Source organism: Cyprinodon tularosa, unplaced genomic scaffold (assembly GCF_016077235.1).
Source record: "Cyprinodon tularosa strain WSP-4 unplaced genomic scaffold, ASM1607723v1 ctg249, whole genome shotgun sequence".
NCBI classification, from domain to species: Eukaryota; Metazoa; Chordata; class Actinopteri; order Cyprinodontiformes; family Cyprinodontidae; genus Cyprinodon; species Cyprinodon tularosa.
In genome coordinates this window covers 394,029-408,946 of record NW_024038924.1, presented here as the reverse complement: position 1 = coordinate 408,946, position 14,918 = coordinate 394,029, and the positions used below count along the sequence as shown (strand labels likewise).

Below are 14,918 nucleotides of genomic sequence, written 5' to 3'. Positions count from 1 at the left end.
CTCATTTAGATGTTAATGTCCTCTAAAAGTTTTCTTACTCTTAAAAAGTGAAAAATGTTTGATTTCTTTGGTAGATTGGTTGAAGTGGCTCAGACAGGAACTGAAGCCTGAAGGCCAGTAACGTCATAGACTGTGTGGGTTTTTCAGAAGAGGTCCCATTATGTTACTGCTTATTTTAGCTATATATTAGATTGTTAGGATCTTAGAGCCTAATAAATACTTTTGATTTCTTTGCACAGAGCAGCAGTTGGAACGGTCCTTTAAATCACACATAATACAATGAAAGTTGCTGCTTTTAACCGTTTGACACACTTAACAGACATCTAGCTAAAGTGTATCAAGACACCACAGGTCACTCAACACCATCTTTGCATAGTTTTATCAGGTATAACAAACAGACCAGGTTAGAAAAAAGAGAACCATTGTGGGTTTTTGACAGAACATAACAAGCATTTGTTATATTGAAAGTGCAGCCAAGGCAATCTGGAAATATAAAGGCTTTCAAAGTAAAAATACAAATACTTGTAATGACTTTTTGAAAGATTTGTATAGTGGTAGACTAGCGTACCTGCAAAAACATATGTACTGTATTTCATATCCTTATCCAGGCTTGAGAACCAGCATATTTATATGGAATCATCCATAAACAAATTAATTCAATGTTCTTTATAGGCAACAAAAATGAAGTAAATTAAAACAAAAAATCTAATTTGCTAAAATAGAAATCTATATATTAAAATTTGTAGAAGCTTATATCCTTTTTTAAAGGCACACTATGCAACATTTTTCAGTTAATTAATGTGTTCCATAACGTTATGGATGATTAAATGATTCATTTCAGGTTGAACAAAGGTATTCTCGGCCGCCCTGGTGGTCTGTGGGGGAAATACTGCACTTGCAACTGCAGGAGCACCGACCCGCACCCACAGGCTCAGAAGTCTCGTGAGAGTCAGTCTTGCTTTACTGCGAGAACTGCTACATGCCCCCAGTTAAAAGCATTCTCGTTGCTAGCACAGTGGCAATCTTTGTGCAGTTATTATACGTTCACGCAGCAAAAGCAGCAAAATCGCGTCTGCTGCTTCATTTTTACTGCTTGTACCAGTTAGTTCTGACGCGCGGCTGAAGCAGCTTTGCTGCTCTGGCTGTGCGGTGCAAAAGTGTGTCTGAGGTGCATTGGGCGGAGCTTCACTATCCTTTCTCTGCCTTGCAGCTATATTTGCTGTGATCAGTGGGAATAAAGTAGTTTTAATATGTGTTTAAGTGAGAAAATACACCTGAAAACGTAATCAGTGCAGTCAGTTCATTCAAATTATTATCCTGCCTTCAATATTTTTTCCCCCACATACCAGGGATGCGCCGACAGTATGGATCCCTTCATCAGCAGCGGTTCACCAAGACAGCTGGTAGGTGTTTTTCATCTAAATAATCCAAACTGCATATTCTGCCGGCAGATTTCTGCATTTTAAGTTAATTTAGGCATCAATAAACTGTTTAAGAGGAGTGATCATCAGCGCTGTGTCTCTCTCCCTGCGTTAAACGCACCCGACGCGCTGCTTCAGCTGCTCAGACGTGCTGCGCCTGGTGCTCAAAACGAGCCGCGGGACCTTTTGCTGCGCCTTGACGCGCGTCAACCATTGACTTTGCATGTAAACTCGCTGCTTCTGTCGCGCCAGCTGCGTCCGGTGTGAACGCAGCATTAGTCATTCGTTGCGTTCGCCTGTCTGCTAAGCTCAAAACAACCGCGCCTGGCTTGACGGAGAAACCAGGAGAACAGCTGAGCATATTTACGACAGTGCACTTTTACTTTCGCCCTCTGGGGGGAGCCTCGCTGGAAAATCAACTCCGGTTGCATAGTGTACCTTTAAGCTGAGTTTGCTGCATAGGAAAAATCTCAAGAACATGCCAAGGTTTGTTTTTTTTCCTTCTGGATTCTAAAATATTAGAGATGATTTAAATATGTTCAAACTTTTAACGTTAGATGATTTTTTATTCAAAACCTTTGGATAGTTAAATCTGTATTCTGTAACAACACTCGACATAATTTCCATGAATTAATACCTGTTCATCTTATATGATAAAATGGATTTTGTGACATAGATTTATTCGTATTTAACATAAAACAGCTTAAAGTCCTTCAGCCTGTATATAATTATCAGAATGCTTAACAGACATAATCTAAAATTAAAAGTATAATTATATATAATTTTCTGTTATCAATGTATTTAAAGCTATTTCTTACATAGAGCCTCTTGCAGTGTTCACTTTTGGTGCCATGTTGAACCTCTCTTTTAAATTAAGAATAGATGTGGCTTTAATCAGTTTAATTTGATGTGGCCATTTAATATATTCCCATTAGCTCCAACAGGAAGCTAGTGGAGTGTCTGTAATGAACCTTATTAATCACAGCCCTCATTTGGAAAAGTCCCTCTGACCCCCACCCTCTCGCTGTCTTGTCTCTCCACCTGACTCATCCACCCGTCTACCTCCCGTCACGCTCCCCTCCGTCCGTCTGATGAATTTTGTCTGATGATCCACACAGACATATTCAGACTACTGTTTTTTCACTCTGGGTGGCACAGGTGGGCCCCGTCTTCTCCAACATGGCCCTGGCTACAAAGCACCACTCCCTGCCAAGTTGAACCCCCCCTTTGTCCCAGAAACAGAGAAGCTGGAATGGGTTTGACCGTATTGTGGCACACCTGCTTTACCCCCCTCAGCAGATACCCCCCGCCTCGCCTGCCGTTCTGCCTCCGCTGAGCCCCCGCCCTGCGCTGTTAAACCTGTAAAATCCACTGAACTTAGCCGCTGCGATGGCCGCAGCCAAAACAGCATCTGATGTGCCTTATTTGTTGACTGTGTGAGATTAGTTGCAGAGGGTACACGTCGAGGGGCTTACCATGCAGATATGGAGCGGGGCCCCCACCCCTCTATCAAACACCCACCAGCATTGCCAAATAACGGGAAATGGAAGATACTCCAGCTCGTTTAAAGCCCTCGTCACAGTCGGTCAGTGTATATTTGGCTCCTGAGCCAGATTGTCGGGCAGGAACTCTGTCTTTGCAGCAGTGGGTCAGACTTTAACCTTCAGGAGCTCGTCATCCGGACAATGACTGTCCTCGGTAACCAAGTAGATACGCGTCCATGGGGAATCAGGGAGGTTTAAATGTGAAAGAATGTGCTTTCGTTTTCTGCTTAAAGAATGAAGCAGGTGTGCCGCCCAAATGTGTGCACACAGATGAGCAAAGTAATTATTTCAAATCAAATGCAGTGCCAGATCAAACTCAATCAGTCAGTCCAATATCTGCAATCAAAATTAAGATCTACTATTTTATTCTTTTTCTACAAATGTGCTTCTGTGGCAGATGGTCCTGCAGACACAAGTTCCTGCTTAAAAAGCAGAATTCAACCTGCTCAGGCCTCCATATATATAGGAAACATTGCTGGTTTAATACATGATAAAGATGAACAGCAAGCATGTTCAAAAACTCACCTGACCTAAGATCCAGAAAAAATGTAATACTTTCAACACCAAGAACAAAAGCTGGTGCATAATTCTATACATGTTTTATCACTTCCTTCAGAGTCACTTTTAGTTTAATGTTTGGTATTGTTACTAAAGAAATCACACAAATATGTTGTTTCGTCTTCTTTAATCCATGACATTGCTGGATCAGACGGTCACATTGTATATTGATCTTTATCATTGTATATTGTCTAATTAGACCCACACTTTCAGGGAAAAGGTCAGATTGGAGCTGATTTTGTTTTTTAGGTCTATTAAAGGAAGATGAGCAATGTTCCTGCTTAAATATATTCATATATATATATATATATATATATATATATATATATATATATATATATATATATATATATATATATATATATATACATGTATACACAACTCCTTCCACCTCTGTTAAATTAAAGTTGGTTTTAATCCAATCCTTTTTATTCCAGTTCATTTCGATATGCATTCGTAGCTCAAACTTTTCCAGACCCAAAGTGTATATATTTTTTTCTGTAGATTCTCTTTTCAGCATCTAATTGCAAACCTTCACAGTAATATACATTTAAGCTAATTTAGCTAAAATAAACAAATAAGATACTATTGATTATGTCCTTTCAGTTGTTAAGATGCTTATCAGTAGCTTTTTCAAAGTAAGATATGCTTTTAACCTTTTCATCTTACTTGCTTATTTTATGTACACTGTAGGATATTTGATAAGCAAAACCCAAATACGTCAGTTTTCCTATGTTGTGTCAATTTTTTAATTTTGCAATAATGCAAAAGTGTTTAATGGTGTCCCTGAGCTTGAGCTAGAATTCTATTTTGTTTTTTATATCTGTATTGTAAACACATCTCAAAAAGTCACCTTTTTAAAATGTTTGCTGCTTTTAAAGAAGATTTGCATATTTCACAGAAATAGTTCAAAAAAGTTTTTGTTCAAGTTGGTTAAATTGAAAAGTGACACTTACCCACATATACTTGCCTCAATATTACATGTTTGGATCTTTTTATTTTAATATTTGGCTAAATTTCCATTACACTGCTTTCAAGGATTTGTAGCGAGTTTATCTCAGACATTTATAGATATAATTTAGAGTTAGGAAGGTTAGTTTTGTTTGAAATCAGGTTACAGTGAGCATCAATGCACAGAGGAGCAGAATAGGGGTGTGTGTGTGTTTGGTTGAGGGGCTGCAGAGGATTCGCTGTGTGAGAGCTCCCTCTTGGTGTCAGTCAGCCTACTGTTGGTGGGCGAGCTGCAGCCAGAGGCTCAGACAAGCAGCAGGAGCCTGATCTTCACTTTTCTCTCTGCAAAAGGAAATGAAGAAACAGACTTTATTAATGATGAAGCAGGTTCATAAGTTAATGCTTTGTTTTCAACTGTTTAGCTGAATATAGAGTGATTCCATTTCATGTATTTCCAAACTTCCACTGGTCATAAAATAATCTGTTTGCCACCACAGCTTTCTTGCTTTTATATTTTTCTCTTTTTGTTGAAAAAAGGAAAAGAAAGAATAAAAAAAGCAATGTCAAACATGTACACCAGATGTTATAAAGTAAAATTAAAGTTTTAAAGCTAATTTTTTTCCTCCTTTTTTGTCATTTTCAGGGTCGTTGTATGAATTTCAGCCGTGTGCCTCATCAGGGGAGCAGAACTACGGTCTGAGAACCAGCTTGTGCTCATCACTGTGGATGAGATGAGAAAATCAGGGTTATAATGGATTTTAAAATGTTTCTTGCTGCTGGAACCACTACACGTCTACCGGGCCTCACTCTGTACTCAAACTTTCCTCTTCTTTTTTTTTTTTACCCCTGAATCTTTGCAGCATAAAGAGTGACACATTTAACATTTTTAATTTTCTACCGTTAATCCCTTAACTTATTTCCTACCTTTTTCTTATTCAGATTTGTTTTTGTTTTGATATAAAAAAGGGGGGGCATAAGCACACGGCGCCTCAGAGCTCGGCACTCAGACTTTGTTAGCTTTTCATGTGCACCAAAGGCTTAACATATTCTGACCATATTGTGCCTTCTGAAAAAAGAAAAAAAAACTCTTTTCATGGACACAGACGGAAACTATCTTTAAAAAAAGAAAGGAAGGGGCCTGTTGCCTTTGGCGTGGAAGTCGGAATAATCCCAGTGGGCCTCACAAGTGCAGAAGTCCGTTTTCCTTTTGGCAATGTCTCATCTCGACTCTTCTCCAACTTCAGCAGTGCTGGATGCCCGGCGGCTGCCCTTTGACTGGCTCATCCTGTCATTTTATCACTGAGAAGTGCACACACATGACAAATTGTAGACAGGACGCCCCAAGGTATTGAAAGGCACCAAGACTTTGCCCTTTAGTTTTTTTTTTTTATTTAGTTTTTTTTTTTTTTTTTTTTTTTTTTACACATACCATCCCTTTATTATGCGCTCGGGACAAGAAAATTAATAGAGCGTTATCCGACCGCAGGACACTCTTCTGACCGGGACCATCTCCAGCTACGTTTGAGGGATTGATGCCTTCAAGACCTTGACATGGCGCTTGGTGTTTTTTGCCCCTGTTTTGGGTGCAGTCTGCTCTCTGCTCAGTAAGGCGTAGCACATCACTGCCGATAAACAGGCCCATCAGTTAGGACTTAAGCTACAGATACAGCTGTACTCCCTGCCGCTCAGTCTCAATCCTCCGAAGGGCTCCCGGGCCTGCGTCACAACTCGCCTGTTCCCCCAGCACCGGAATATCAAAGTTTAATTAAAATAATTAAAGGCAACAGCAAGCAGCAGCCTGTGAAGACTTGGCTGTCTCCTTTTTATGCCTTTTTGACTTTGAATGACCCATAACTGTGTTATCCACAGCAAAAAAAAGAGGACACAGCGGCGTGGTGACGGTCCACCACGTCCAAAACGCAAACCCAAAGCAACGGATGCGACGGACGGATAAGTATTGTTCATTTCTAGTAATGATGCCCATCGCCCCCCCATCCCTCTTCCCCTCCACCCGGACATCCCCAAAATCTGGGGTTATATATTTATATTTATTGAGGACTTCTCAATCGCGCTGTCATGACGCCAATCTTAAATGATGTTAGTGTGAGCGGAAACACTGTGGGGGAGGAAAGGGGGCAGCAGCTGAAGAAAAAGGCTCGAATGATCTAGTCACTTCGGATACCGTACTTCAGATGCAGAATGGATATTCGAGTCGAAACCTGACAAAGCGTGCCGGCTTTGACGGGAAGCGGTATAGACAATGACCAGTGGCTGGGTCAGTGGGATGTCTCCATGCAAGCAGGGAAGCTTATCAAATGACACTAAAAATAAGTTCAACAACCATCAAGTTTGAGGGGGAATGGGTGCGCATCTCACATTTGGGAGGCAAGAGAGTGTGGACGACTAACCGCGGTCTAATTATTACTTTGTTTCCGCTCCTTACTGATTGGAAGGACATAAATAATTCCAGATCGAATCCTCGGGGTGTGCTGGTATTTCTGTCTGAGTTAAACGCTTTTAGCTCCTTGCATAATTTTACAGGTTGACATTTAGTTCGTCAGACTCTTTCTGAAATTTTAACACGTAGGCGGTGTCTGCTTTATGTTGCCACCAAGTGCTGGAATGCTATTAACCTGGGCTAATGAGGTATTTACATGGCAGTCACAACACAACCAGCCCTTCTAGTAACATGTCACCCACTGAGTCTTCCATACACATTATTGCACACTGTGGTAACACCTATTGCTATTGCTGAAGAAGAATCATACATTTCTGTTTGTTTTTTTTTATTGAGTTTTTTTTCTTTTTGTGTATTTTTCCACTTGTTTTATATGAAATGCTCAGATTTCATAATGCAACTTTTATATTGTATTAACATTTGCAATGATTCTCAAATTCAGATTAAAATGCATGTTTTGTTATTTTTCTCTGCCTTACACACCAATTCGCTCAATAGTAAGCCTTTTATAAAATCATATCATCTGTAAAAATGTAGCTTTATGTATTATTCGCACCTTACAAACCAGATTTCAGTCACACAAATTTCACATGTGTGAGAAGCTGATGTAACAGCAAAAAAAAACATGTTTTTTTTCTTTCTTTGTTTTAATTTTCTTTGCTATTTAAAGCTTATTTCTGGGTGTTTTACACTGTTTTTATTTGCATTTCATTTCAGTGATTTTTACACTCCAATCTGTTGTGTCAAATACACTAAACACAAAAAGCAAACAGTGGGTTTTGTCCTTTTTTTTTCCTCTATTTTTTCTGTCGCTTTATTAACACATGTGTGCTGGTAGGGGTGGACACGCTGAAGGCGATCTTTAATTGGGCCCTTACAGATTTATAGGGCCCGACAGTGAACGTGGTTGTTCTGTGCGCATATGGGTGTGTGTGTGTGTGTGGACGGAGGAGTGGACAATGTGTAGTCTCTCTCCTGGTGAGGTCAGTTACCAGAGGCACTGAATACACAAAATAAATTACACAGAATCCCTCCAAGGTTTTCAGCGCCCCAAAAACAGGCTTTTGCATTTAGTAAAATATATGAACTGGTTTATGTTGTGACAACCTTGTTTTTATTTCTGCATTGCATAAACCTGCATAGTAACCAATCAGCATAGCAAGATGATCATAGTCCTTAATAAATCCCTCTTTTCCCCGAAAATAAGGTTTATAGAATTTTAAACGAATAAAATAGACTTAGTTAAGTCTTGAAAATTATGTAAAGCATGACATTTATTTGTTGTGTTTATTAAGGTTTTATATTTACTGGCAGCCTTGGTGGTCACAATTAAACAAAGTTTAAAATCCAGTAGTTAAGACCAACAGCTCCTGAGCAAAGGTAGTGTCTTTTCTTAATGTATTCTTTTCTGCTCTGCAGCTCTAATACAAATAATATGCCTAATGAAAATTGAGCCTAAAAAAAACTGATATTTCAGGAGAAGCATGCACAGTAATTAAAGGAGATGTATACAGACCCAACATGTATATATCTATTTAAAAAGAAATTGAATATAAGGAGTAAAGACCTTTACCAAATTTTCATCTTTTTTAAACTTAATTATTTTTAACTTTCTCATAAAAAACAACAATTTAAGCAAGCAAATTGATTACATTTTAGAATTTCGGTAGAGGACTAATAATAAAACCTAAAATATTCACATCAAGCAAAATTAATTTGTTTAAAAAAACAACCTTTAAACACAATAAATAAAAGAAAGGTAGACCTAACACTTCCATCGTTTCTTTCCCATGTTTGGGAAAACAGGTACCACCGTTTAATACCTTCCTCTTTGTGTTTAATCCCCAAACCCAAGATTCATCCTTTAAACCTGATCCATTCAAGTGAAGCAGGTTTAGAGGTAAATAAGTTTTACTTTTTGCTGTTATTTTCATCTTTGTATTTATCAGCTAGGCAGTAAAAACGATCACATTTAGAGAAGTTTTACTTGAAAAATTAAGCAGTCCTAATAATTTCTTCTGAATTAACCGTGTAAATTTCACACAAAGAAATGAAAAAAATAACAATTTCACGTGTCGTTCTCTGAAAATAAGCACTTGGAGGACGAAGCCGCTGTGAAGAAAATCTGCTTTGATTATTTTCTGAGAAAAATTTAACAATTCTTTTTTGTTTATTTGCTCAAAGCACAACGATCCGACGACTGTGATGAACTAAAATGTGGTCCAGTTTGTAATCATGTCAGCATTTTTTAGGGCTTTAATCAAACAATTTGGCAACTTGTAACCTCTGTTCACTGAGGTGGTGGTTTGTCTGAGATCACTGTGAAATTCTTGCAAATAAAATTCTGAAGGAACAATAGGCATGCATGCACCTCTTAATAGCTGATTTTATGAAAAAGGTGTGAGGAATCTGTGTTTTCTGACAGTGTTCACTTAATACATAAACTTTTAGTTTAATTTAAAGCTTTAAATATCAGGCTCTAAATCAACAGCAGTTCTGAATCATGCAGGTCTGAGATGAGGGAGTACACTGCAAAAAATATAAATCTCAATAAGTTATTTTTTCTTAAAATAAGTGTGTTTTTCCTTGATTTGAGGAGATAAGTAAGACACTTTGCCAATGGAACAAGACAATTTCCTTTTAAAATAAGAAAAAACTATTTTATCGTCTTATTTCAAGTAAATATTATCTAACTATCTTATTTTAAGAGTGAAAATACTCATTCCATTGGCAAATCATCTTATTTACCTGCTCAAATTAAGGCTAAATATACTTAATTTAAGCCATTTTTTACTTATTTCTGGATTGTTTTTGCAGTGTAGAAAACAGGAAAAATTTGTTTAGATTTTTCTCACAAAATGAATGGACTGAACATTAGTGGCTGATGCAAATTCAAACACTGGTGGGGCTTTTTTTTCTTATAGCCATGTTAGATGTTAGAATTCTTTTGAATATTAATTATAATAAGAGAATTTAAAGGTGATTACAGAAAAAGCTTGATGTGTTTACATACAAAGTTTAAAAAAATTGACATAATGTTGCATTATATTGAACTGTTTTGCAAAAGAAAGATTAAAATAACTAAATCGAAATGGGTTGATTTTTCACTTAGCTTTTCTGTAATACATAAGATTTTTTATAAGTTCTCTGCTGTTATTTGTACACATTTTTATATGTGTTTTACCCTTAAAACCTTATCTAATTATAAAATAATGTGTACATTTCAGTTCTTCCTGTAAAGGAACGATAAACCACTGTCTGGTTTCTGTGTTTACCTGTGCTGGGACATGTAAGAGGTAAGGGATATGGGGTTTCTACTTCAGTATGAGAATGAGGATCTGCAGCACTGAAAGTTGGAAAATAGTGCAGCACACCAAAGCAATGCAAGAGTGGCAGGTAAGAAAAGCCTTAAGGGGCAGATTTTTAACATTACTATGAGCTTATAATTGCATATTTAGAAATGTTGTTCACCCTTGCCTTTCTTTTTTTTTTTTGGGGGGGGGGGGGGTTCATAAAGATTTAACAAAATAAAAGGAGTCTTACTGAAAGAAAAAACAAACAAAAAAAACCTTTTCCAGCTTAACTGTACCCCCCTGTCTACATAAGTACTCCTTAACAATTAAATTATTCTAATTGCAGGGTAGGAGTGGGTTGGCTGACAGCATAAAGGCAATCCAAGGTTTTGTGAAGTTATGGTCATGAAATTAATAAGTTGTTTTTTAATGGTGTTTCTACAATTTAAAACCCTTTTGAAAGAGATGCTAGAAATAGTTTTCTTTGGAAGAATTAAATTAAAAGCACATGGCCCCTACCCACCTGTTGCTGTGCACTGCTGACCAGCTGGCTGAAAAAGACTAACATTTTCCCCTTGCTTGCAGGAGAACAACTTATCTGGATGTATTTCTTTTCTTAACACACAAAGGCAGTCAACCAGAGTGAAAAACCAGCTAATATAAACTTCCTGCTTTTTGTGTTTTTTTTTTTTTTTAAAGACCAGCAAACATCTATAACATGTACTTTAAAACTACTTAGAGATTTTTCCAACATAAAAACTCCATGAATCAAGATAATAAAAACATTGCATTGATAACATTATTACAAAAATGTAACTATTTATTTTATTTACATAAAGGAAACAGAAGATCTTGTTGCTTTAAAGGAAGAAAAATTAAAAACTACTTTTTCTTTTTATTTGAGCAGAATAATGATGGAACTCTGGTCCTTATACCTGTTATTAGCTATCAGCTCTGCCCCTGAGTTTGATAAAAAAATATAAAACAATAATGAAGGATAGGAAATTCAAGAAAAAACACTAAACAAGGTTTCCTAAAAATAAGTAAAATAAATGAAAAGTTAGGAGCAAATCCACATATTTCATTTATGTCCAGTTCACAGTGATTTAGTCACAGTGTAACTGAAAATACTAAATGAAAAGTATTCCAGAACGGCAAAGAAGGTTTGCTTATCCTCTCCAAAATGCTCACCGCACACTTTCACTGTTTTATAATTTCAACAAATAAAAATCGCTTGTGTATTTAATTGCTTTACACCAGAGCCTGTTCATATAGCATGCTGCCACTCAAGCTTATACGTCAGGCAATATGTAAATTCACTCCGTACAAAGAAACACATCGCCATGCATGAACAAACAGAAGAGTTTGGAGATGAAAAAGACATCTGAGAATAGAATAAAGAAGCTGACTTACCCCAAAGATGTTATGTGTTGGAAGAAGCTTAGGGGCTGCAAATATCTTCCTGCAAAGTTATCTTAGAGGAAAATTCACAAATATGATACAAAAGGCCTACATGGCTGAAAAAATGAGGTAGTTTTTATGGCTGAAGTCGGTAAAATCCACAGTCCTGTAGAGAGTGGATCTGACTTTGAAAATGGAACTTATTCAAAATTTTATCTAGGGGACAAAAAAAAAAAAATCCAGTTTGGAATAAGGAATCACATGACCATGGTACAACCAGAAAGTCTTTACTTTCCTCTATTTTTATGACAAGAAAAACCACAAAGCAAACTCCTAAATCCACCCTGAGCTATGCCACAAGGTTCTGTTTTCACAATTTCATGGAGGCAGCTTAGCCACCATTAAATTTCAACCTCTACTTCCCCTGATAAAGTTTCTCTTGCAGCCAGGGAATGGGCTTATGCAGCTGTTGCCTCTCCAAAAGCACCGTCTGGCTTCCCAGGTTATCCCAATTTGCACAGTTGTCTCTGAAATTTGGGTAACTGTGGGATCAAATGCTAAACCGCTGTGCAGCCACTAACCTCTTGAGCCTGAGCCCGGACCCTGTCAGACGCAGAGGCCAGACAGGCTGCCCCCAAGAACAGCTTGTTAGAGTTGACACTCCATTTTATGCATTGTATTTTTGAGAGCATTACAAGTAAATCCCCCTCTCAGGCGATATGGAGGGGCTGCTGTTCGGTGACGGCTGTGGAAATGCAGGTGGGGGATTAGGAGAGCTCCACGGTTCGGGATTTTAGAGCTTTATCTTGATGCTCTTTTCCACCAGCTTCCTGTGAATTTTAAAGCCCAATATACTATATCTGCTGGTAAAGATTTAGGACTGCTGTAAAATGATTAGGCTGTCTATCTGTGACGGTTTACAGATATTTTAAGACAACAACAAGATAGAGGAAACCAATGCATGTCAATCATACAGCCGACATTAGGCAGGAATGTTTTCTTTTTCTAAAACACTTCTAATTTACAACAGTGTTACTGACTTCTTGTTGCCACAACTGTGGCCTTGTAGGTCCTGGGTTAGAGTCCAGCTTCAGTCTCCATGGGGTCTCACCAAGTACACTAACGCCCTCCATCAGTTACAAAAAGCTTGACTGTTAATAATAATTATGTGTATTTGTCATTAATTAAATCTTATTTGAATCATTTCGTTCATTATCCAGTTAATGGCTGCAGCGAAAGTTCATTTTCTGAGTTTACAATGTTAATAGCACGCAATTTAAATTAGTTATTAATTAAACAATATTTTAAATCTCTCAGTGCACTTTGCATAATTGAATTAAATGACTTTGGGGTTGTTAAAATAATGTAATACACATAGGAAAGCTATTAGTTGTGCACTCCATCAATCTGGCTTTAATTGGACAGTAACAAGACTAAGGTCATTATAACCATGTTTTCCAGCAAATAAATGTTAAAATCTTTGTCGTGCCTTCTTATAGAATTTGCTTGTGCTAAATAAAAATTAGCCGCTTCTTCTTTGATTTCCAACTTTGACTTTTACCCCCTGGTGATTAGGAAAAATAAACAGCACCTTCGTATGAACCGCATGGTTCAAAGCGTGGGAAAAAGTAGCGGCTTATAGTCCAGAGAATATGGTAAAGGAAAGCAAAAGTGCTGTTTGAGTCTGACCACGCAGAGGACACGACAAATGATCTTGTCAAATTCAGATCAATTCCATTCATCCATCCATCCATTATCTGACACGCTTGTCCCGAGTGGGGTCGTGACTGGTGCTGTGCCTATCTCCAGCAGTCAATGGGCGAGAGGCAGGGTACACCCTGGACATGTCGCCAATCCATCGCAGGGCAACACGGAGACACGCAGTACAAACAACCATTCACGCACACACTCACACCTATAGGACAATTTAAAGAGGCCATTTAACCTAATGGTCCTTTTTTGGACTGTGGGGGGGAAGCCAGAGTGTTTTTTTATTGTAAATTTAAATATACATTAACTTTAAGTTGCATAAACTGGTGGATTAAAAACTTGGATGGTCAAATTATTCATGATTTTTTTTTACTGTTTACTGCTGAAAAATAAGGGAGAACACTTTCATTATTTATTTTACTCCTGGATTTTCTTTTTATATTTGAAATATCTATTGAGACATATCTTTTCTTCTTCTATTGGGCCCCGCCTCAATCAATGGCCCTTAGAATCTTCCTAACTTTTCCCCCTAATACGGCGCCCTTGAGCATAACACGCAGAGTTGGCCAAATGTCTGCACAGTCAATCACTACTGAACTCTGAACTCCATGTGGCCCTCAGATTAGCTCAATGCAAAGCAGGCTTCATGGAGTGGGTTCCCATGGCTGAGCAGCTGTGCCTAGGCCATATATCACCAAGTAAAATCTAAGAGTCAGATGCAGTGATGTAAAGTAAACCACCTATTGACTGTAGAGCAGTGGAGGTCTGTCCTCTGCAGTGATATATTGAGCTTCTCTATATTGTGATCTGATTGACAGGTATTGGTTTAATGGTTTGCAGGAGGATGTTTGTTCGACTACACTGTGGAAAGTTGTTAGTTTTCTTTTTTTTTTTCTCTCCATGGAGTGGACTTGGCCCTTAAGTTCCTTTCACTGGAACTAAGAGGGCAAATATATTATGCTCCCACATCTATGAAACCAGTTTGGAGATGGGCCCTTCATTTTCCACCATGGTGTTAAACCAATATACATACCTACAGTAGATTCACAAAGACATGGATGAGAGAGTTTGGTGTGGATGAAGTAAAACAGACTGTACAGATCCTTGACCTGAACCCTGTAAAACATCTTTAGGAGGAATTAGAGCAGAAGCTGAGATCCAGGCCTTCAGTCTGTGACCTTGCACTATGCTTCTGTACGAATAGTGAAGAATATCCAGAAACATGTTTCTAAACCTTTGCTAGTTGCTCCTACTGATTTTCAAATGACTACAATTGCAGCAAAAGAGAATTGTACAAAGTATCAAACTAAGGGCATCAAATATTATTTCTTGTCACATCTTTTAGAGTTCTGTTTGTAAATAATGCAAAAAAATTAATTTCTTGTTCCGAAATCTGGGCAATTACTCAGTATCTGTCATTAAATCCCAATGATAATAATAAAATAAAATGGTTGCAACATGTAAATAGTTACATTGTATTCATATTTTTTTTTTTTGCATTGAGTGGGTAAAAAATAAATTCCTTAAACACTTTTATCTCTTAATGCTCTTCCTAGTTCTTCTAATGCATGATGTATTCATA

General features: G+C 37.7%; 1 protein-coding gene across 1 annotated transcript in view; it reads left to right on the top strand.

Moving 5' to 3' along the window:
* Positions 1-7,231, top strand: part of antxr2a (ANTXR cell adhesion molecule 2a) — a 109,013-nt gene extending 101,782 nt beyond the window's left edge. Inside the window, exon 17 of the mRNA XM_038288140.1 lies at positions 5,118-7,231. Coding sequence (XP_038144068.1) covers positions 5,118-5,174 — 57 coding nt within the window. The 3' untranslated portion in view covers positions 5,175-7,231. The remainder of the gene's footprint in view (positions 1-5,117) is intronic.
* Positions 7,232-14,918: the final 7,687 nt, after the last annotated feature.